The sequence below is a fragment of the Peromyscus eremicus genome, chromosome 3 (assembly GCF_949786415.1).
Source record: "Peromyscus eremicus chromosome 3, PerEre_H2_v1, whole genome shotgun sequence".
Taxonomy (NCBI): Eukaryota; Metazoa; Chordata; class Mammalia; order Rodentia; family Cricetidae; genus Peromyscus; species Peromyscus eremicus.
Genome location: NC_081418.1, coordinates 140,448,541 through 140,473,714, shown reverse-complemented (window position 1 = coordinate 140,473,714; position 25,174 = coordinate 140,448,541). Strand labels below are relative to the sequence as shown.

At 36.9% G+C, this 25,174-nt stretch overlaps 1 protein-coding gene across 1 annotated transcript; it reads left to right on the top strand.

Moving 5' to 3' along the window:
- On the top strand, nucleotides 1-23,904 carry LOC131906524 (T-cell surface glycoprotein YE1/48-like). Its single transcript, XM_059257140.1, has 6 exons — nucleotides 1-115; nucleotides 2,829-2,888; nucleotides 3,778-3,999; nucleotides 5,983-6,125; nucleotides 7,695-7,798; nucleotides 23,751-23,904. The coding sequence occupies exons 1-6, from the start codon at nucleotides 1-3 to the stop codon at nucleotides 23,902-23,904; spliced, it is 798 nt and encodes a 265-aa protein (XP_059113123.1).
- The last annotated feature ends 1,270 nt before the right edge of the window (nucleotides 23,905-25,174 follow it).

The window sequence follows — 25,174 nt, the reverse complement described above, 5'->3', positions numbered from 1 at the left end:
ATGAGCAATCAGGAGGTGACTTATTCAAACTCAAGAGTTTTTGAGTCTTCTTCAGAGTCACAGAATCCAATCAAGCCTAATGAGACTCAAGGTCCCAGAGAGGTTGGACACAAAGGTGAATGTTCTCCTCCTACTCACTGTACACACCAGACACTGAAAACTGTCCTAGCCATATATTGCTGATTGTCAGCTGGAATAGGCCATCACAGTGAGAAGAAGTAAAGACTTTAAAGCTTTTTAAAAAATAATCTTTGAGACAGGAAAAATCAACAATTTAATTTATTTTTCATTTTACTGTGTGTTAGGTTTTTATTATTATTATTATTATTATTATTATTATTATTATTATTATTATTATTTGTTTTTTGTTTGAGCCAGGGTCTCCATTAGCCAGGACTAGTCCTAACTATGCTATGTAGCAAAGGGTAGCCAAGAATCCTTGATTTTTCTAGCACAGCCTCTCAAGTTCTAGGATTACAGTTGTGAGCCACCTTGTCTGCCTTGAATACTTTTTTATAAATTTGAGAAACCAGCCGGGTGGTGGTGGTGCACGCCTTTAATCCCAGAACTTGGGAGGCAGAGCCAGGCGGATCTCTGTGAGTTCGAGGCCAGCCTGGGCTACCGAGTGAGTTCCAGAAAAGGCGCAAAGCTACACAGAGAAACCCTGTCTCGAAAAACCAAAAAAAATAAAAATAAAAAATAAATAAATAAATAAATAAATAAATTTGAGAAACCATCAGGTTTCAGTTACTTTTAACAAAATACGGTTAAAAATGTGTGGCCTTTAGAAAGAAAAAACTATAGTCTGAAGAAACACTGAATTTTCTAATGGAATAAAATCTTAGAAACATGCAAAGTATGTGTTAAAAACAAAGCTCTCGGCCATGCATCAGTGGCACACACTTTTAATCCCAGCAGAGTTAGGCAGATCTCCGTGAGTTCCAGGCCAGCCTGGTCTACAGAGCAAGATCCAGGACAGGTACCAAAACTACACAGAGAAACCTTGTCTTGAAAAACCAAACTAAAAAAAGGAAAACAAAAAGCAAACAAACCAGAAAAGCTCTTACTAAAACAGGATATTCCAAGTATTTCATCAAACTTCAATGCCAATCATCAGCAACAACAGCCAGGTCAGAGGGGAGTGGAAATTCTTTGCTCTTTGTTTCTCTTGCCCTTCAAATATTGTCACATTTAAACTCTAAACTGATCACTTTTGCTACATTAGTATGGTGATAATCAGATGTGGGTCTCTAGAACTCAAGACCTCAAATGCACAAGGATAAATATCTTATTTTCCTGAGAAAACAGAATTGATGGACAAGAAAAGAGCTGACTCCTAGGAAGTCTTCAAGGATGGACCTTCATAGGGCTCAGAACATTCCTACTGGTTCCCAGTTTCTCAAGCCCATTGCTTGATCTTTCCTTCCTCCCCATGCTGAGTTGAGATCTCTTGGTCGGCTGCTAGTTGCAATTTGGAGTTTCCTACCTTCATCTTGCTTATCCCTTCAGTGCTTTGTAAGATGAACTTTTGAAACTATGTACACCTGGATGACACAGCTCAAGACTGTCATTTCAGCTTTCTGTGAGGCTGAGAGTTCAAGCTTGAATGGGTAGAAATTTTGTGAAGTCCTAAAGAACTGCTTCCATACATAGGCTATAAACAGATGGGTGTATGTCATCCAGAAATCTAAAGTATAAAGTTTTCATTTTACAGTTTATTAGAATTTATTAATTATATAAAATAATGGGCTTTATTAAGACTTTTGTATTGCATATAATTTTAAATCCATTATTATCCTATCCTGTTCCCCCTTAACTCTGTTACCCTTCCAGTACTTCCTAACCCTCCTACTTTAATGTATTGTTTGTATTGTTTCCTCTCCATTTCATTATTAGTTACATGTTTGCATGTGTGTATATATGCAGTCTGTGATTCCATTTAACATTGTTCACATGAGTATGTTTTAGAACTGACCACTTGGTATTAGATATTCACTTATGGGCTCATTCTTAGGAGAGATGTGTTTTCTCTCTCACCTGCCATCATTTGCATATAGTTCTTCATCTAGGAGTCCGGTCATGTGGAGATTTTCCGTGTCCATATTGGCATGTCCTCTGGTGTTGTGGTTGGGTGTGCCTTACTTAGGCTATGAGATTATTGAGATTTCCTGGGTTCAGCTTCCCTGTCTTGCAGATGTAGCTAGAGTTTTTCCTGCCTGACCCACAGTCAGGACAAATCTTTCTCACCTGCCAGCCCCACAGCCGCTCAAACCTGACCAAGTAAACACAGAGACTTATATTGGTTACAAACTGTATGGCCGTGGCAGGCTTCTTGCTAACTGTTCTTACAGCTTAAATTAATCCATTTCCATTAATCTATACCTTGCCACATGGCTCGTGGCTTACCAGCATCTTCACATGCTGTCTCTCATCGTGGCGGCTGGCAGTGTCTCTCTGACTCAGCCTTCCACTTCCCAGCTTTATTCTCCTCCTTGTCCCGCCTACACTTCCTGCCTAGCCAATGGCCAATCAGTGTTTTATTTATTGACTAATTAGCAACACATTTGCCATACAGAACATCTCACAGCATGCAGAAGATGTCCTGAGTCTCTGTATTCTACAATCTTTTCTTCCTCTCTTCAGAGATGTTCCCCAAACTTTAGGTGTAGGAGTTGGTTTGTATTCTGGAAGTTTATTTGAAACATTAGAGGTGTCATCCTTTTGTTTCATATGATGCCCAGGTTATGGGTGGTGGTGGACCATGGGATGGTCCTGGTGATGATTTTGATGTCTTTAGGAATGCTCAATCTCCTCACATTTCGTTGCAGTGGGTCTCGGGATCCTCTGCTTACTTCTGATGATGGCAATCTCAATCTGGCTGATATACAGTGAGTAACTCAAATACATCATTTGCCTAGGTAATGCCAACAGACACGAATTATGCCACAAAGATCATACTTTGTCCATTATTTTGTCTGTCACCAGGTGACATTCCAGGTGGGCTGTAATTTGTAAGTTTTTTGTTTTCCCCTGGACCCGTGAACTCTTGGACATTACAATGACTGGGGCTGCCTTTGACTGCCTTATTCTGTCTTAGTCATGATCATGTTCCTTCTGATAATAGATGTGTTGATATTCTGGTTTTGGAGCTCAGGTTATTATGAATCTGACATATACATGCTATAAGAAACAGCTGTACAAAATGAATTATGTCATTTTGTGGATTTTTCCCCAGCTCATATTGAGGACATGATTAAGTGAAAAGACTGAATCTGTACACAGAAGTAGAAGTTCTGGAGCTTCAGCTTTACCTTTAATAAACATCCTTAGAGAAAACCACTGGGCTCCAACACAGCTGCATGTCTGCATATTATTATCTTCCTCCTGTGGGTAGTCCATATTCTCCAATGATAACTGTGCTGTTATTTTGTGTTTCTTAGTTGAAATTTTCATGCTGTGTTAGGTTTTTCTGAATATTTTTCTTAAATATTTATTTGTTAGTTTTGTGCTGTGAAAACAACAAATTAATCAGAACATATGGAGCTTCCACTGTAATATTATTTAGCTATTTCATCTGCTTTACACTGAAGTTGCCAATAGAGAGAATTTGATGTTTTAATTCTTATAGTGAGTTAATTGAAGTGTTACTTTTTGAGCCAAAATAGCAATTAAAGTAATGAGCTGTGTTGGTTGTTAATATAAAGCTTTTTCTCTAATATTAAATTAAATATTTACTCTTTATGAGCATTTTTGAGTTATACCTGTTACTAATTTTAGTTTTTCAGTACAGTCAAGAAATATATAAATTGCGGAGAACTCTAAATATTCCCCATCAAGAGAACAGCACCATGCAAAATGACAGGTACTTAATTGAAGAAATGCTGAAAAATAAGTCTATAGATTATGAGGCCCTCAAACACGATCTGGACACACTCAACAGAACACTGAACAGATGCTACCAGGAAACTAAATTTGTTGTAGATTCCAAACAGCACAGAGGTAAGGAGAGGATCTTGAATAAAGAATTGCTTTACTCTCTAATGTTTCCTCCCCCTGAAGATTTGAAGTCCAATTAGCAGCTTAAAATGCTGGTGATTTGTGAGTTAATGGCTTGAGGTTTTGTTATCTCATTGAGGGGCTTGGAATCCCAGATATCCCTGTTTGAATTCGGAGAATCTTATAGCCTCTAGAAACTCAGTGGCTGTTCTGGCTTCTACTGCTCTAAGAGGATGTAATTGTAAGTCAGCACAGCTGGCAATTCAGGTTCTTTTTGTCTGTGGGTAAATTTGGATCTCCAGCTTTGTTGCTGACAGAACAAGGAAGTTTCCATTAAGAGAGTGTTCACTAAATTTTTAGGCTGAAATGGACTCAGAGCATTTATATGGATGCAGTCATAAAAATGATTGTGTGTGTGTGTGTTTTCCTTCTGCCTTGGTATGAGAGAGTTGGCCTGTTTGTGACCATAGTGAAGCTCACTACAGCACGTTATGAAACTTCAAAATGGTGTCCACACTTGTGTTACTCTGTCAGTGACACAGTGAATGAGGCCAGAAAGATGAAAATATCAAGCTTTACAAGGAACCTTTCTTACCTTGTGTTGTGACTGGTTAATTTTAATTGACACAGTTTATCATTCATTATTAAATATTATTTTCAGAATTTAGAGTTTACAAAGAGCTTTTGCATATGATCTCACTACACCATGGTAGGGGTTAAAAATCATTATTATGCAAGGAATAATAATATCTTTCAAACTGCCACATTATAAAATATGATAGAAAAAAAGTGCCAAAAATTTTTGAAATATTTCAGACCCATGAAAAATATTATGTCTCATTTCTAAAAATAACTTTATCATCTGTAAATGGTAGCATATTGCTGTAGTCCCTGTCCTTAGGAGGCTGAGACAGGAGGATTATAAATTTAATGACAATCTGGACAGCTCAGCAAATTCCAGGCTAGCATGAGATACACAATGATACCTCTTCACAGGAAAACAAAGGTTGTAGATAAAGTTTGATAATAGAGCGTGGACATCCTCAGTCCCTCACTAAACAAAATAATCATACTGAGGTATTATTGCTACACAAATCGCACACATTTTAATGTATTCAACTTGACGTATTTGGGTATGTGGGTTTATCACTGAAGGCATCAACATAATCAGGAGAGTAGACTAACACCTTCAAAAGCTCTCTCATGTGTCTCTTATTTCTCTTAAGGTAAGAGCATCTAACACGGACCACAGCACATCCTTAAGTGCACAGTATGTGAGGATGAACTGGGAACACAGTGCATTGCTGCAGGTCTAGAATTCAGTCATCCTTGTAACTGCCTCTGTGCAGCAAGTGTTTGTTCCCCGTACTCCAGCTCTGGTATCTCACAAACCTCTGCTTCTTAGAGTTGGGCTGTGTTAAAACCTCATCGGAGTTGAGCCATAAAGTATGGTCCTGGGCCTGACTTTTTCACTTTGCACTCCATCCTCCAGTTCATCCATGCTCGTCATTTGGTTGAGCAAGTCTCTTTTAAAGTGTTTAGGTGTTAAACATGGTTTCAATCTGTAGCCCAGGCTGTCTTAGAATCTACTTTATAGCCAAGGCTGGTTTGGAAGTCACTACTTAGCCTAGGCTGGCCTCAAACTGGTGCTGATCCTCCTGTCTCACTCTGTGTAGTGCTCAGGTTATAGGCATAAGTCTTCATGCTCAGCCAATTTAAAGGATAAATAATATTTTTTTGTGTGTGCATGTGCTATGTTTTTTTCTACTGATTTATCCACAGTGGATACATCAGCTGTTTCTATATATCTACTGCTTTAAAAAGCACTCCATAGAGCATGGGTGTAAAGGGTCTCTTAACATTCTGGAATTTAAATTTCTTAGAGCTCTGAAATTTTACTTAGTTATTGATGTTTAATTAAAACAGTGCTCTAATAATAGAATATTAGAAAATAAGAATTTTCACCATCTACCTTCTCTGTTGTAGGCAAACGGGTTGAAGGAGACTGGTTCTGCTGTGGCATAAAATGTTATTATTTCATCATGGACAAAAAACACTGGAGTGGATGTAAACAGACCTGCCAGGACTGCAGCTTATCCCTTTTGAAGATAGATGATGATGATGAACTGGTACTGTAGACTCTTAACATGTCCATTTCTTCACTTAGACTCTTCTCTAACCCTTGGATAGTGAGATGCTGAGCCAGGGCAGGTTTACTGAAAGAGAAACGGCTGAGTGTTGTTCATGGTTTGCCTGTAACGTGATCAAAAACTGTGCAGTAAGAGTATCCTAGGCTACTCCTTCCTGCTGCTGACTTAGTGTCAGGACACAGGGTCCGTTATGAGAAGACTCATTAAAGAAACAGCCATGTCTTTGTAATCTCCTATTTCTCAGGAGTCTGCAAGAGAGTCCCTCAGACAAGCATGTTTTCCCAAAATAAGTTTAAACCTTTGGTACAGTACATCCTGTGAGTGACAGTTGTGTATCTCCATGGAGTGCCAACTACACCCAGTGACATCTTGGTCTAGGGCTTGCTTTTTGGAACCCAGATGTGAGACTGCCTGAGATGAGGAATTGGATGAAAATAGAGAAAGTAACTGACCTCTGGGGCAATTTGCAAAGTGGAAATTCTATGAGAACTGTGAAACTCAGTAGTTTTACCAGGTAGCTCCAATGGGATTGTCAGTGAAACTCTCCATAATCTTTACTTCATACGATTTTTTGTTTTTTTAAAAGATGTCTATTTTCTGAAATGAGTAATTAAATGAAAAAGAGGTGCTAAGATGTGGACATTTTCTATTTAAATTATTCCTAACAAAATCTCTTCCAATATGAAGACAATATTTTTCTAGAGAAATGCTCGCAGGATCAGCTTGAAAACTTTGTCATATAGAACATTTTACAAAATTTGTACAGCAATTTAATACATGTATAAAAATTACAACAAAATAATTATTAATGTCAAATAATTATGTGATTTGCCATTTGATATATTAATCGTAATTAAATTTATAATTAAATTTAAACTCATATTTTAAGATATGTTCAAAAATTTAAGTAGATATCATGCCACTTGCATGTCACATGTAAGACACTAAATTTTTCCAAATATCTGTCCCTTTCCTCCTCAATTTCTGTCACTTCCAAGTCTAAACTTCAGAACAGCTTCTTCTCTGGAGCATGGAGCTTAATGAATAGCTTTTCACACAGTACTTTTCCTCTTAATGAATTTGCTATGAAGACAGGGTGTTACTTACCATATGAACACTTCCCACATGCCTCTGTGGTCTTTGGGAATGCACATTGAATAATTTCATATTGTGTCTGAAATTATTTAATGAGCCATGTACGCAGTGTGCTGGTTTATAGGAGTCACAGCAGTAATATTGTGAATTCAGGGTCAACCTTGGTTATATAGTGAGACTTGGTCTAAAGACATAAATCATTTCATGAACCTAGTATCCCTAGACACCTGAGGTTTTCATTTTAAATAACTTACATAACTAACATTGGTTTTGACATAAATGAGCTACTAGAGGGAAATCACTTTAAAAATGAGCTTGGAGGGACTGAAGTGCTGGAGGACAGGACAGCAGAGAACTGACATAGACTAGCAGGGACCTGTTATGTTGTTCTTTTTCCACCAGCCACGGGGAAATTTTATCATCAGATGAGTTCTTTTTTTTTTTTTCTTACAGAAGTTCCTTCAGCTCCAAATTAAGCCCAACAGTTACTGGATTGGGTTATCATATGACATAAGAACAAGGAATTGGCAATGGATTGACGATGGCCGCCCTAAACTGTGAGTTTTCTGAGCCTTCATACTCTAACTTGGTGCAGAATTGGGATGATTGTGTGCAAAGGCTTTTCTCTCATTTCACAATGCTATTCTCTTTTTCAATAGAGCTTACAGCTAAGGATAAGATGCACAAGGCAGTGTTTGAGCAAGCATTAGACAGGGAAGAGGAACGGAACAGTCTAGAAGCTGACTGCTAGTGATGTAATACTGAACACAGCTAAGGATTGTGTGTTCTAAGATGCAGAGAAGAGAAGCAAATCAACAACTTAAGATCATTTGAAAGTGACTAGATCATCCTGATAGACAGTATAAGTATGAATATTTGAAATTTTCACTTCATTTGTTTCAGGATTTAGTTTATATAAATTGCTTCTTATTTATAAATATAAGAACATTTTTTGCATATCTATATGTATATATGTATATCTACCTTCCATTTCAAGATGTCATATTGTAGACTCCAAGTGTTATGTTAATTTATAATCTGGTAGAAAACTATTCATTGATTATCTTTATTAAGAATATTTCTTTTTCTTGAATATATCTCATATACATAAAATAAAATATGATCATATCCTTCCCTAAACCCCCAAGCTTCCTCTGCTTCTGTTTAACATATGCCTCTCTAACTCCTGTTTTCTTAATTGCTGCTGTCCCTAGGTGCATGGTAGGGCATCCACTGGAGAAAGGATACATACCGGTGGCCACCCACCCCTCCCTAGCCCATCGCCCCACCCCACCCCACCCCCCAACCCTACCCCCACAAAAGAGTGAATCTCCCTTTTCCAGCAGCCGTCACCTAACAATAGTAATTTCTTACGTGGTAGTATATGCCTCCTCATCTGTGCAGGAATTTTGTCATGCTTTTCACAGTACTTTTTCCTCCTCTGGTTCTTACAAACTTTCTGTTTCCTCTTCTTTCCTATTTCCTGCGTGGTAGTGGTGGTTTTGGGGGAAAGAGGTTTATGAAGATGACCCCTTTAAGGCTGAGCACATATGCTCTTCTCCTAAGCACTTTGACCAGTTCTGCTTCTCTGCAATGACCACTGACCACTGCCAAAAGAAACTTCTCTGATGGAGGTTGAGAGCAATGCAGGTCCAGGCCATAAATATAAATATTAAAAATGAAACTTGGCTATGTGACCACTTAGCAAAATGATAGTAGTAGGTTCCATACTAGAGCCCATGACCTCTGCAATCATGGGCTTTTGATTTGGATTACAGTATCAAATATGACATATTGCCTAGCAGGTCAGTATTGTGGCATGTAGGGGGTCCAGTGCTGGGTAAGACCATTCAAATCTTTTCTCCCTTTGGAAGTGTGAATGTAATTGGCTCACATAATCTCATAGGGAGTGGCACTAATAGTAGGTGTGGCTTTGTTGGAGTGGGTGGGGTCTTATTGGAGAAAATGTGTCACTGTGGGAGTGGGCTTTGAGGTTTCCTATGCTCTGGAGACCACTGAGTGTGTCAGCAGACTTCCTGTAGCCTGCATATCAAGAGGTAGCCAGCACCAAGTCTACCTGCACACTTCCATGTTCTCCACCATGATGACAATGGACTGAACCTCTGAAACTGTAAAGGAGACACCCCAGTAAGATGTTTCTTTATAAGAGTTGCTGAAGTCATGGTGTCTTTTCACAGCAGTAAAACCCTAGCTAAGGCACTATGTAGTAACCTGCACAGGACCTTTGACCCATTGAAAGATAGCCTAAGGGAAAATATTTCCTCATTAGTCTGAGACTGATTTCTCTATGTCCTGACACCAAATGTGTGTTGTCTTCAGAAATAGGGTGTTTCCAGTAGTTATGGTGGAAAACCAAGGGCACAGCCGCAGCCTGGTTGTTTGGAGGCATCTGTGGTCTCCCTGACTGGTGATTCCTTTGGAGGTATCCTTTGCCTTGCACTTTGATTTTCACCTAATAACTCATATTTTCTGTGGATCTAACTTTTTTAAATTATATTTTGATGTTTTCAAATTATGCTTCCATAGAATATATTTTGATCAGATTTTCTTCTCCCCCTTAATACCCAGTTCCTCCCCACCTCCCTTCCTATGCACTCAATTTTGTGTTATTTCTCTCTCTCTCTCTCTCTCTCTCTCTCTCTCTCTCTCTCTCTCTCTCTCTCCCCCCAAACAAAAACAAAACAAAAAAGGAAAATAAAATCAAACTAAAAAAAAAATCCAGCAAGACAAAAATTGCCTAAAACAAACAAAAAAGCAACATATAAAAGTCCCCTAACCACACACACACACACACACACACACACACACACACACACACACACACACACAAAGGAGTCATAGGCCTTTTATGCAGCCTTAGTTTTGGTTGATCCATCTTTATTCTCTCCTGTCCATTATTTTCCAGTAGTCATCCAATTTTATCCTTTAATCCTCAGAAACCCTTCTCTGCCTTCATATCACATATTCATCATTTTTCCTGACTATTGATTTTTTTAGAAATACAAATTTTAAAAATCCCCTAATAATTCTGTTTGTCCTTTAATAACCTTGTTAGCTTCATAAATTTCAAGTTGCCTTTTATATCATTTAATAGTAAATTTAATTTTTATTGTTTTGTTGTTGTTTTGAAATAGAGATTTGTGTCCCCAGGCTGGTCTTGAACTCTTGATCCTTGTATCTCCATCTCTCAAGTGCTGAAACTACAGTTGGGTGTGACTATCTTTTATCCCTCTAAAGATATCAACCGTATTTATTTTACATGTATTAGTTGGTAATCCTATTGCCTATAATTTTGTGGGCTTAACGTACTGTTTCTGCTGGATTTTTAAAAAAGATTTTATTATGTATATTATATATTATATAATATATGTATATATTATTTATTATTATGTATGGAGATATCATTGCAGATGGTTATAAGCCACCATGTGGTTGCTGGGAATTGGAACTCTGGACCTCTGGAAGAGCAGCCAGTGCTCTTAACCTCTGAGCCATCTCTCCAGCCCCTTCTGCTGGATTTTGTTCATTATGGAATTATCTTTGTGGTATTCAGTGAATTTCTTCTTCAGCTGCTACAAAAACTATCTGAGGCATCAACAGTGGTAACTTTCTCAGGAAGCTTTCATTCAGTGCCTGAGAACATCGCAGGTCTGGCTCAATTCTATTTAAACATGGTCCTGCCAGTGTGGACAGTTAGGTTCCAAATCTGCAGAAAGATAACTTCCTCTTTAGTCCAAGGGAACTCTCAAGCAGACTGTCACAAAGGTGGCCAGAGGACAGAAGACCTTACATGATGATTAATATGTACAAATCATACAGATTATCACTATAGTTATTAATTTTGTTTTTTCTATAGGAAGTATCATTTCATACAGGCTAGCTCTGCTCCTTTGCATCTATCTACCTCCCAAGCACTAGAATTGTTGGTGTTTGCCACTGTGAAAGGCCACAGAGTTAATGAATTTGTTTGTATCCTACAGCACCATGCAGAGTGAAACGAGCATGTGGTAACATTTAGAGTGAGGTTCTGGCAGCTGAAAGGATGTCTGCATCCAGATTAAGTGATCTTTGTAGACCTTGGCTATGTTACAAAACTGTTCCCTGATTATGGTATGATTACTGGGCCTAAACATGAGGTTTCTGTCAGGAAGCCCAGTGGTCAGAAGGTTTCTGTGGCCACCACAAGTATTTTCTCCAGTGGGAAGGTGCGGAAGCTTGTACACCTGCTTACAATGTCAGCTTCTAAGGAACCTAGTGAGAAACTGTGAGCTTGTGTTTCTTGGTAGAAGTCCAGGTAGGCATCACCATGGAGGTAAAGTTAAGAACTCATGATGCAGAATATGTGCTCCATGTGGATCTTGTGAATAGTTAGTGTCTATTGGGTCTTCTCCTCTTTGTCCATGTTCAACACACACGCTTTACTGATTGTACCATAATCATATCCTATGGCTGACTAATATGTATACTCATCCCTACTATACATTACCTGTTCTTTATATGATTCATGGGCCACTTAGTTTCATTTATCTTCCTTTTCTGTTCCTATTGTAAATCTAAATCTGCTATTTTCACCTGGCTTAAATCCAATGTTAAATGAAGGTGATCTTTTGTTAAAGTTTCATTCCTTTGCTGTTTTAGTCCCATGGAGTTTGGTGGATTTCATTCTCTGTCTGGTATTCTGTGACATAGATTCTCTTTAGGCTAGCCTGGGTCAAACTCACTGTATTTCCCTAACTGGCCTTGAACTCCTTATACTCCAGGATTCATTATTTGATGTTTGAATGATCATTTTCTGTAGATTCACTATTTATTTTGCCCTGCCTATTAGTAGAAAGACTGGCTGTCATGTTTAATGATGTTTTGGGAGTCTTAGCTTTACTGAAGCCTCAGACTGTATAGGAATCTGCTTTCTGCCTGTTCATAAATGAACTGAATTCAGTTTTAGTTGATCAGGGTCTTGCTCCATAGCCCACTCTATTCGGGTTTATAATCCTCTAAATCAGCCTCCCTAGAGCTAGGTTGTAGTCATGTATCGTCTTTCTTTCTTTTTTTTTCTTTTGATTTTTCAATAGGGTTTCTCTGTGTAGTATTGGCTGTCCTGGAACTAGCTCTGTAAACCAGGTTGGCCTTGAACTCACAGAGATCTTCTGCCTCCCAAGGACTGAGATTAAAGGCATGTGCCCCCACCTCCTGGAATTGTGTTTTAGTTTTTATTTAACATTTTGAATTATCTTTCAAAGGAAGGTAGTTGAGGATTTAGTATTCATCGTCTGTCAGAGATGGCAGTTGTGTTGCACACAGGGAAGTCAGAGGATCACCATGTTTCAGGGAAGTCCCAATAGCTCTGAGGAGGGGGAGGAAAGAGAAAAATCAATCAAAACAACAGTCACAAACCCTCTTCTGTGACTATTCTATAAATGTCCCTTTCTCCTCAAAATGTTTGCATGTAAGACTGTGTCCTGTGTGCCACATGTATTTATTTCTTCTTTTTAAACTATCTTTATTGTAAAAAAAAAATTAGAGAAAAACATTTTAGTGTAAAATTGTTCCATGGAAATACCGAAAATTAAATTTACTTGCTCACAAAAAAAAAATTAACAGTGTGAAGTAGATAAGAACCTTAGTTGTGATCAAAAGACTATTTTTATTTTTCATTTTATTCCATTTATTTTTGTGCATATATTCACATGTACTGTGACATACAGGACACAGCACAGGAGTAGTTAAAGGAGTGTTGAAACAGTCACTACTCTCCTATTGTGTGGAATCTGAGGTCTGTACTCTGGCTGACTGGTCTGATGCCAATGGCCTCCACCCACTGAACCATGTCATTGGCCCAAGACCAATTATATGCATTTAGAGAAAATGGAAATCTTTTATTGATATTCTTATGATTAATGCCATATTCTGTACATTTTGGTAAATAAATCTTGTTTTAAAGACTTTGGCCTGAATCAATATAAGGTTTGAATTTAAATAATTTCCCATTCTATTTTTCACTTAATAGTGATTTGACAGTAATGGGATCATCACATAAGACAGGAGAGAGTGCAAGTTTCAGTTCAACAGGTGTAGATAATGATTCCTGTGCTAGAACTCACTCCTGCATCTGTGAAAAGAAAGTGGGTAAATTATCTAATTCAGTGTGCAGTGCCTAGGAAAGTTAAAAATGGAATGTAGTCATTTTTGTTGGTTTCCTGTGGTGAACTGTGACTACTTAAGGACGAAATGTTTTAACCACAGGTCGCAGTCTGCTGTGCAAATAGGGTGGTGAGCTGGAAAGGGAAGAAATGTTCTTCTGAAATCTGACTTAACAGAGCAGAAGCCATTTTCCTTCTTTGTGCAACACAGCAGCTTGTGTCTGTAGAATGGATGCCTTTGGTCCAGGGCCCTAAGGAATCACTCTCTTTTTTTCCTGAATGACACACAGAACTTAATACAGAAGTCTAATAAATAGCACACATATTTCATCATCACTAGAACAAACCATTTCAACATCCATGGCATTGACAGCACAGTTAAGAACTAGGATGCACTTGTGGGTTTCTGTTTGTTGGTTAGTTGGTTAGCTACTGGCTGACACTTTTTGTATGTGGAAGAATTTATCATCTTTAGAGTGCATTTATTTGCTGCAAAAAATAATTTCAGACTTAGTGAATAGTTTACAGACTAGTTTAAGACACTCATACAACCTTCCACAATCCATATGTATTCTCATTCTCTCTCTCTCTTTGATCCATTTGATGATGAGTTGAAACTCTGTAGATACAGTAATATTCAGTGAGGCCAGCTGCATGTGAAAGTTTAAGACTTTCAATCATCTTTTCTTTTCTTTTTTATTAAGAAATTTCTATTCATTTACCATACCAACCACAGATCTCCTCCCCTCCCTTTTCCCACCCCAGTCTTTCCCCCCATCCCAACCCCCATTCCCACCTCATCCAAGGCAAGGCCTCCCATGAGGAGTCAGCAGAGCCTGATACACTCAGTTGAGGCAGGTCCAAGCCTGTTCCCCTGGCCCAAGGTTGTGTAAGGTGTCCCACCATAGGCAGTGGGCTCCAAAAAAACCCACTCATGCCCTAGTGATGGATCCTAATCCCACTTTAGGGGGCCTCTTAAGCAGATCAAGTTACATAACTGTCTTGCCTATGCAGAGGGCCTAGTCCAGTCTCATAGAAGCTCTACAGCAATTGGTCCATAGCTCATGAGTTCCCACTAGTTTGGTTTGGTTAAGACTTATAATCTCATAGATAAATGAGTTTGAGGGTAGGCTTAGGCTGCATAGTATGTTTGAGGTCATTGTGTGCTTCAGAATAAGATTCTGAATCATGAAGCCTAATAGCAATAATGGTAATAATAATAATAATAAGCCATCCCTAAATATTTTTAGGGACAAGCAATTTCTTTTATATCATACTGAAACAATTAAACTCAATAAATGTAGATGATTTATTAATATGTTTTAATCCATAATCAATGGTCTTATTAGTCACTTTTGTCAGTTTTCTGGATCATGTCATTGTTGATATTTCTTTGTATTCAGTATCATGCAGTGCATTTATGTGTGATGTCCATTAGTTCTGAAACGATTTGACTCATGATTGTTTTATTACTTCCTTTTTTCCTTTCTTCTTTCCTTACTTTCTTTCCATCTCTTTCTTTCTTTCCTCTACTTTTTTCCTTGCTTCCTTTCTTCCTTTCCTCCTTCATTTCTTCTTTCTTCATAACTTTCTTTATTCCTTTACTTCTCTCTTTTTTTCATTCTTTCTGTTGACAATTACATTTTAAAAAAGTCAAGTCTTAAAGTTAGAGTGTGCATGTGATAAAATGCACCCACTGTAGGTCATGAGGAATGAGTTTTAGCAAATATGTATCCCTTTGCAATCAACATTCTGCAAATTAGTTTTATGTCAGCTTGACACATGCTAGATTTTTCTGAGAAGAGAGAACCTCAAGTGAGAAAGTGCCTCAATAACAAACATCTGGCTGTAGGCAAACCTTAGGGTATTTTCTTAATTAATGACCAATGTGGGAGGCCCCAGGCCATTGTAAGTGATATCACTGCTAGGCTGGTAGTGTCGGGGACTATAAGAAAGTAGGCTGAGAAAATTTGGGGAACAGGCCAGTAAGCTGCACTCCTTTATGACATATGCATCTATCCCTGCCTAGGGTTCAGCTTCCATCAGTGTAGGGCTTGAAAGAAATCCACAGAGTAAGCAAAATTCAACCATTTTTTTTATCTGAGGGGGTAATGGAAAGACATTCACACATTCTCTTGATAGTTTTTTTCTTCTATATTCTTTATTCTGGGTCTCTATTCTGTATTCTATGATTTTATATTTCCTCTACAGCTTATATACCCCCAAAAAATCTTTCAGGCAATATAAAAATTACAATGTGGTTACTGTAGATCGATAACTTTCTCCTACCTGCCTATTCCTGAATAACCAGTCAGAGGCTTAATATTAATTATAAACTGGCCTATTACTCAGGCTTATTTTTACCTAGCTCTTACAATTTAAATTAATCCATTTCTATTAATCTATAATTTGCCACATATCTCATGGCAAATATTTAATATTTAATATTTTGTGTGTTCTAGTACATCTTGGTCCTCCTTTGGCTGGCTGGCATCTGCTTCAACTCTGCCCTCCTTTTTCACTGTATTAAGCCAAATCAGCTTAATTTATCATCCAGTGGGAATAACATATATTCGCAGCATACAGAAAGACATCCCACAGCATTTCCCCTTTTCTGCCTAATCAAAAAGAAGATTTTAACTTTGATACAGGAAAATTACATATAACAAAACAGTTATCAAGCAAGAATTATAGTTATAATATCTGAGTAAACAGAAAGAGAATTGCAAGCAACTTCTAAAATTTTAGATATAACAGAGACACCTGGCTGCCTGAATAGTCACCCAAAGTTCTTTTGTAATGTTGGGACATCCATCTTCAGACTACAGTATCTGGCAGACATTTCAGTGAAGCATGAAATTTGAAGTTCTGTCCTGCCTACATTGGCAGAGTTTATCAGTCATTTTCCTCTGTGTCTTGCAGAATGTCTGCAGTTTCTTCTGTGAAGTGGGAACCTGAATGACCATCCAGCCTTGTTTTGGCAAAGTTCAGTGGTCACTTTCCTATAGGTCTTTTCTGCCTAGTTTATATAACAAATTGTCAAGTGGTACAGGAAAGAAAAGTTTCTTTCCCAAAGGCTAGCCTTTGCCACACTGAAAGCAAACTCCATATGGAATTTCTTTATTGCTCATCACTCTTTTTGAAGTAATTGGTGCTGCCAGGAGCAGACATGTCTCAATGTCCAGAAAAGTCTAAGTTCTTAAAACACTTTAAATGCTATATTTTGTAAGTCTTTGAAGTGTTTGAAGATTACCCTACCTATATGAAATATATCTCTTACATATCTAGAAAACCTAAGTAATATGACTATAATTTTGACTATTATAGATGACTATTAATTTGTATTTTTAACTATATATTACCTTTTTAAATGAATTGTATAAACATAATACCTTAAACAAGAGTAGAAATATACATATAGTACAACAAAATTGACCATATATTTGTAGTAATAAACCAAAATCCATACCAATGTAAAGTATTTTGACATTAAGTTATTTTTTACATTAAAGTAGATTTAATAATCTACCTCTTTCTTATAATTTCTATATCATATCCTCCTTTTTTCTTTAGAGAGAGACTAACTATGACCATTAATCACATATAACCAACCCCCTTTCAATGAAAACAAACATTCATAAACACTATTTTGGGAATTTGGGCATAGTTTTTTATACTACTTCATGTTGATTGTTGACACTGGTAATCTTACGGGGATCCTGAGAAAATTTGAGATAATGGTCAAGTCCTGTGAAGATCAGCTACAACCTTTGTTGTTATACACCATCTTTTAAGGTTCAGGAGGCCTTGCTTGTTCAAATCTGATCCATCTTAACCTAAAACGACTCCACAGCCTTACTTCCTGTATTAACAAAAGCAGAGCCTGTTTTCCAAAGCAACGTATCCTTAGACCCAAATTTTGAAGTCAAGATACCTTTAAAATATACATATTTGTAGCTGGAGAGTTTCTCTCCAGGTCCCGCCATGCCCTGTAGTCTCACAATCCACTTATAAAATAAACACCCAGATGTTTACATTATTTAAATTGTTTGGCTTAATGGCTCAGGTTTTTAGTTAGCTGTTTTTGTATCTTAAATTAATCCATTTTTATTAATTTATAAGTTGCCATGTGGCTTGTGGCTTACCAGTATCTTAACATCTTTTTATGGCCGTGGCTGGCAGTGTCTTTTTGTTTTAGTCTTTTACTTTTTAGACTTCTCTTTACTCTTTGTCTCGCCTATACTTTTTGTTTGGCTACTGGTCAATCAGCATTTTATTTAGCAATCAATCATTTATAGCACTTTTTTTTTAAAAAAGGAAGGTTTTATTTTAACATAGTAAAAAAATATATATATATATAACAAAATAATTATTAAGCAAGAATTACAGTTACAGTATCTAGTCTATTTATAATATCTAGTCTATTTGTATTTGGCAAAATTAAGGAAGTTATCCTATCTATTTTATATTTGTGAATCTAAGGTTTTATATTTAACTTATTTTTTTATCATAACTAAGGAAATTATAACTATTTAGTCTTTACATCAAAGACCCCAGAAGGATATACTATTACCTGAGAAATGGGAGAAGGACATAAGCAATTTTGGGGAGTCTTTTGAGAGTAGATAGAGACAGCTGGCAACCTGGACAGTCATCTAAATTTCCTTTGTAAAGTTGGGACATCTGTCTTTAGCCCACAGGCCTAGAGTCTTTTAGTTACTTTTTTTGTGTCCTGTAGAATGTCTGGCAGTTTTTTCTGTAAAACAGGAATCTGAAGGACCATTTCGCCAAGCAAAGTTTAGTGGTCACCTTTCTATGAGTCCTGCATGTCCAGTTGATACATTTTTTTAAGCAGTCCAGGCAAGAACAGATTTTGTCCAAATGGCTATTTTTGTCAAGAAGAAGATAAACTCCATACAGAGTGTCTTTGATATCTATCCTTCTCTCTGAAGTAAAATGGTGCTGTCAGGAACAGACATGTCTCATTGTCCAGAAAGTTTAAATTTTTTAAAATATTTTAAATGTCATATTTTGTAGGTCTTTGAAGTGTTTGAAGATTACCTACCTAACTGAATTATATCTATGTATACCTAGAAAACATAACTAACATGGCTATAAGTATGATTATCATAGATGACTAATTATCAATTTGTATTTTTTCATTATCCATTACAATCTAAATGATTTATATAAACATAATACCTCAAATAAGAGTAGAAATATACATACAGTATAACAAAATTAACTTTAAATTTGTATCAATAAATTAAATTTATACCAACATAAAACATTTTAAACAAGTTGTTGCTCTTTAAAAGTAGGTTCATTAATCTACCCTTCTATCCTATTATATCTATATCACATGTTGGTTTAAATTAGTAGCACCCACAATCAAATGTCTCTCTGCAGTTAGCTCATTAACAGTCAAAAAATTCAAAGAAAACACAATAATATACACAATACAGATTCTGTGTATTTTCCATCTTTACATGGCTTATTTTTTATATACTACTTTATTATTTTTCAAGACTTTGTTTTTATGACTATCTATAACCATTCTCTCCTTTTTGTAAAGCCTATGTTCATTTTTTGGACATACTGTGACCCATTTAGAGTTTTTTTTTCCATCTGAATTTGTCTTCATTGAGTATCTGTAGTCCTTTTCTGACCACTACTTTAAACTGCTAAGCACTAGGACCAAAGCAGCAGCTTTGGCAGCTGATTCTGCCCCATTCCTTTGTTCCCTGTGTACCTAGCTTCAGAGCAGAGGTACCAGTGGGAGCCGCATTTATTGCCCCAACTCTGGGAGCAGTATTAAGTATCATGCAGCTGTGTTCTTCAGCCTGCAGCTGTGCTCTCAAGCCTGCAGACAGCAGCTGAAGAAGTCTCTTTATACCTCAGCCTGTGAGAGGCTGTGGGAGTCCACGATGGTTAGGTGAGGCCCACCATGACCAGGGGATGCAACTGTCCCTTGGTCTGTAATGAGAGATATGAACTAGGAAACCACTCCTGGCTCTGCTTTAGAATCTCTGTTTTTTTAAAGCTCTCTCAGGTTTTATGTAGAAATTCTTGCCAAACACCTGAGCACCAGATGTAGACAGATGTATCTCTCCTGCTTGCCTGTTCCTGAGTACCCATTAAGAGGCTTAATATTAATTACAAACTGTTTGATCTATAGCTCATGCTCATTACTAGTTATCTCTTACATCTTAACTTAACCCATTTCTATGTATCTTCACATGGCCAGTGATTTACTGGTACTTTCACATCTTGCTTCTTGGGCAGTTCACTGGCTTCTCCTAGATTCCACCATCTTCTCCCTGTATTAACTAAGAGTAATAAAACATATTCACTGCATACAGAAAGACATCTCACAGCAGGTTACATTCTATTCTTCAAGTGAATGATTATATTGAATACAGGAAAAAATTTGTTTTTTCTCTCTTACATGATTAAAACAAAGTTATTCCAAGAACTCACATACATTTACATCTAAATAACTTGTTATAGATTAACAGGGGGTGAGCAACCATGGTATTTTTCTCAGCCAGTTTTTTTGCTGGCAGTCTGCATATTGTGCTTACAAAGAAAGAATCAATCAGTTTATTACTTATAATAAAGGGTAATCTTTTAAGGAATTTTAAGAGAATCAAAAACCTAGCCTTTCACATATGGAAAACAATCAATTAGCCCTACTTTAAATACTTAGAGTACATATCCACTCAGTAGGTTTTTGTTTTTGTTTTTTTAAATCAGGAGATTGGGGGTAGAAATGTGTACAAGGAATTAACCAACATCTTTGATCAACAATCAAGCCTAGCAAGGAAAGTACTTCAGCTAGTAATAATTGGGTTGCTTTGTTTTTTGATCCCTAAATTATCTATGTGTCCTTGTGAACTTTAGAGTGTTTTCTAGGGTTTTTTTTTTATCTCAAAGCTATTATCAAAACATCTTAATCTAACCTGAAGATATTTTAAGGCTTTGTTTCAGCTATAATCTATCTATCTACATTAAGATTAAAAGAATTTAAGCTATTTTGGCTACTTGGACTCAATTGTTTTACTTAAGCTTAACCTTACCCACAGTCTATATGGCTCCTCAATCAAAACTCAAGTGTTTTAGCTTTGTGACACTTTCTTGTTCTAATTCTTATCCTCTGTAGCCCCTGCTTTATCAGAGGAAGGGGCAATATTTTATCCTTTACCTGTGTTAATTTTTCCACTAAATTAATCTCCATCATAATGCCTTACTATATTTATTAAAGACCACCAATCATGAAATTCTATTCAAACTAACACTATTATTGTATAAAATCATTACTTCAGTTAAACAATACAGTTCAGGAGGATATCATCTCAAAAGTAATCCTCAGGTAAAAAAAAAAGCTCAGTAGAATGGAATATTTCTAAGAGTTGATCATACTGCATTAAGAGAAGTGGGGATCTCCCCACGCCCATTCATACCATGCCAGATACCAGAGGAAGAGGGCAGCAGCAAACTTGTGAAGGCCCAGCAGAAGCAAAAGACATTCTAGAGTCTGTGGTCTTGGGGCTTTTCTGTCTGAAATTTACCCATTAAGGTTTTGTTTCCTGATGTCCAGTCAATTGCCATCTGAAGCTCTTCTGTCATTGCCAATGGCATGCATCAGATTGTCTTCCTGCTCTGTTTATTTCTTCCTTGACTTCCGCACTCTATATACATCCCTCTTCTATACATCTCTCTTCTACATATCTCCTCCTACATATATCTTTATACAGATGTTGCTCCATCTCTCTACACAGCTCTCTCTTCTACATAAATACTCATCTACCTCTCCACACAGTTCTCTCAAACAGCTCTCTCTTATAGCTCTCTCTCTCTCTCTCTCTCTCTCTTTCACACACACACACACACACACACACACACACACACACACACACAGCGCTCCTCTACATAGCAGTAGTTCTCTCTGAGAAAAAAATTCCAGACAAATATATGAGCTACATTATGAGAGTCAGAGCCATTCAATAACATGAGAATCATAGTTTCTTTCAGGCTAGGGATGTCACATTGGCCAGCCAGTCAGTGAGTGGAAATGGTTGGCTGTCAACCAAGCTCCTTGGTGAGCAAGTAGGAGGCACATAGGCTGAATGGTCAGCATTTCCCAACAGAAAGTGACATTGAAATTCAGGACTTAAACAATAAACAATTCAGTGGCTGAACCTCAAGCCTTGTGTCATAAACTGAGGTTGGAAGTGTACGCAGAGAGTCAGTTGCTGAGAGAATTATGTCTACTAAAGTTGCTTTGTGCTTGACTTTAAGTTCAACAAACAGACACTTCAGAATTTGTCCTTGTGCCTACTTTGCAGGGGCAACTAGTTCATTTTGAATTTGCTCTAAAGTCTAAAATCAGCTTTAAAAAAAGCTGTCTTTGTAGCCGAGAATACTGTTTTTTTTTCTGTGTCAGCCTGAGTTATGAAAAGTATCCTGGTATTCTTTCTATTCATCAGAATTATAGAGCTTAATGAGAAGTCATCTTTCTGACCATCCACAGATATATGTGCCCATAATATTGAGATGTAATCATGAGATTAAATATACACATCACATGAGATTATTTATTATAGTGCATGTGTTAGGGAGACACCACAGCTGTTTTTGCAGATGTGAAATTACAGACAGAAGCAAAGTGTTTGTGGCACCATATGCTTTGCTTGAACAGTGTTCCTGCATCAGAAAATTATTCATCTGGTGTGTTGCCGCTTGAACTATCAACTGCTATCTGTTGTATAATGCCATGGCTCTTGGAATTCACAGACCAGTGATTCATTCTTTTTGTTATAAAGCACTTTTGTATTACACAAATATACCATGATATTTCTCCATATGTGAACATATGGTGTGTTTCTAAGTTTTGACAATTATGAGTTATTGCAATTATGAAAGCTATCATGCCAAGTTGTGTACAAGTCACTGTGTAAGCATACATTTTCCTTTGTAGTAAATATCTTTTGTGAACAGTTATTATCTTCTGTGTCATTTCTTCCTTTTTACACATTAAATATACACACATGATTTCCTGACTGTACCCATGAGCATGTCTTATGGCTGTCTAATGTATATTCCATTCCTAATGTATCTAACCTTGCCTATCTGTGTCCCACAAACCACTTGGTTTCATGTATCTTATTTTCTTCTAAATTCCTATGGTAAATTTGAATATTCCATTTCTCTCCATCTTAAATCCAAGATTCAAAGAACATGATTTATTTTGCTAAAAACTGATGACTTTGAATTCTCAGTTTCATGTAGTGTGAGTGGGTTTCATTCTCTTTCTGTCTTTCTTTGTCAGAGTCTTATCAGCCCACACTAGCTTCAAACTCCCTATGTACTGAAGTGTGCTCAAATCCCTATGTATTGAATTGTGATTCTCCTACTTTCATCTCCAAAATACTGGAACTATAATTGTGCCCAACTATGCTGGGCTGGATTTATTATTGAGTATCTCCATTTTGAATTCATTCTGTAGTCAGCTTCCTCTATCTATTAGGGGGAAAATGGGCTACAATGCTTCCCTGACCATTTGAGATTTTTTTTCCAGCATCTGCTAACACCTCAGCCTGAGCAGGAATCTGATTTCTGTCAGTTTTTACAGGATGATCTTAATTATTAATTAATTACCTTTTGATTTCTGGTTTTGTTACATAGCTCAGGTTAAACTGGAACTAACAGTCCTTCTGTTTTAGCTTATGTACTAATTTACTTTGTTTTCTAATTTTTTAATATGTTTTTTATTTTGCATTTAATTTTTTTTCACAGAAGGGTAGTTATGGCTTCTAATATACAATCCTGTAGAAATCATAGTTGTGTTGCATACAAGGAATTCAGTAGATTATCATGTTTCAGAGGAGACCCATTAACTATGAGATGGGGGAAGAAGAAAGGGAAAATAGCACAAAATATTAGTTACAAGCCTTCATCTATGACTATATTCCAAATCTTCCCTCTCTCGTTTAAACACAAGCATATGAGACTCTGTTACGTGTACTACACATATTTGTTTATACCTAGCATATTTATTGACAAAATATAAGTGGGAAAGAAGGTTTAGCATAAAATAATTCCTTGGAAATATTAAAAACAGTTTTACCTGCTGATCAAAAATTGCAAGTGTGAAATAAGATGGGGATTTTGGTATGATCAAGAGATCATTTCTTTTTAATGAACTTAGAGAATAAAAACATTTTAGTGATGAACTTATGATTAATAGTTCCATATTCTGTATATTTTGGCAAATAGAAATTTTAAATTCATGACATTTCAGTGAATGTTCAAAATTAAATAATTGACTATTATTTTTGTATTTTAGTGACTTGAACACAGCGAAATTCGATACTAATACTGGAAGATGTGCATTTTTATCTAAAACAAGACTCAATAATGATAACTGTGATCAACTCTACCCCTGTATCTGTGAGAAGAGACTGGATAAATTCCCTGATTCACTCTTCAGCAGGAGCTAAATGTAAAATGGAGTGTGCGGACCCTCATTTGTTTTCTGTTATAATTTGTGACTCCTAATGAACAAGTGTTTTGGTCACAGGACTGGGTTCTCTGTGTAAACAGGGACATGAGCTGGAAGAGGTTGAAAATATTCTCCCAAATCCGACTTGGCAGAGCAGAGGCCATCTTTCTTCCTGGAAGACACAGAACACGTCTTCTCTGGTGCATGGACACCCTTTGCCCCAGCCCTGAAGAATCTGCTCTTTCTGTTTACTTAAACACCCATAGAACTAAATAAAGAACCCTAAAAAACAGCCTGACTATTTCATTATCAATAAGATAAATCGTCTCCATTGAAAGCACACTTAAGAATTACAGTGTAGTTGTAAGCTTCAATTTCTTAGTTGTTAGTTGGTTGCTGTTCTGTTTTATTTTGTGTGTTTTGTTTCACGTAGAAGTTTTCTTCATTGTTATAAACATTTCACTTGCCCATAAAATTTAGTTTCAAATTTGGTAAACATTTGCAAGTATAGTTCAAGGAACCACTGAATACATTTTATCCAAAACATCAGTTTATCCCATCCTTCTTTGAACCATCTATGATAAGTTGAAACCTTATAGAAATGGTGGTAACGATTGAAGTTTGCTAGATGTAGTGGCTTACACTTGTAATCTTTGCAATTAGGAGGCTAAGACAAGATTGCTGAAAAAATCAATACAGTGAGTGCCTGTGTCAAGGAACCAAACAAACCAAACAAAATTGAGGCCCAAAAGTTCCAAAGTATTTTCCAGGGACAGCACTTAATCTTATACAACTGTACCCAAGAAATCAAACTTAGGACATTTAGTATTGACACAGTAATTTGTTCTAATCTAGGACCATGTACTCATCTACTGACTGGATAATGCCACTCTAGGTATTTCCTTCATGTTCAGGTTCACGTGCATTCAGTGCTGATATCATTTTTGTGTTCTTTAGTCTTGAATAGTTTTTTATGTTTTTTGGTGGTGATAGTTTTTGTTTGTTTCTTCCTTTTTTCTAAGACAGGGTTTCTCTGTGCCATCCTGTCTGTCTCAGAATTCTCTCTATACAGCAGGCTGACCTAGCACTCAGAGATTTGACTGCCTATGCCACCTGAGTACTGAGATATATAGCCTTGGCCATTCTAAATCTTGTTATATCAACAAGATTGCCCTCTAACTCATGGAGATACACTTACTTTTGCCACCCAAGTGCTGGGGTTAAAGACATGCAACACATGTCCAGCTGAGAAATATGGACTTTAATGA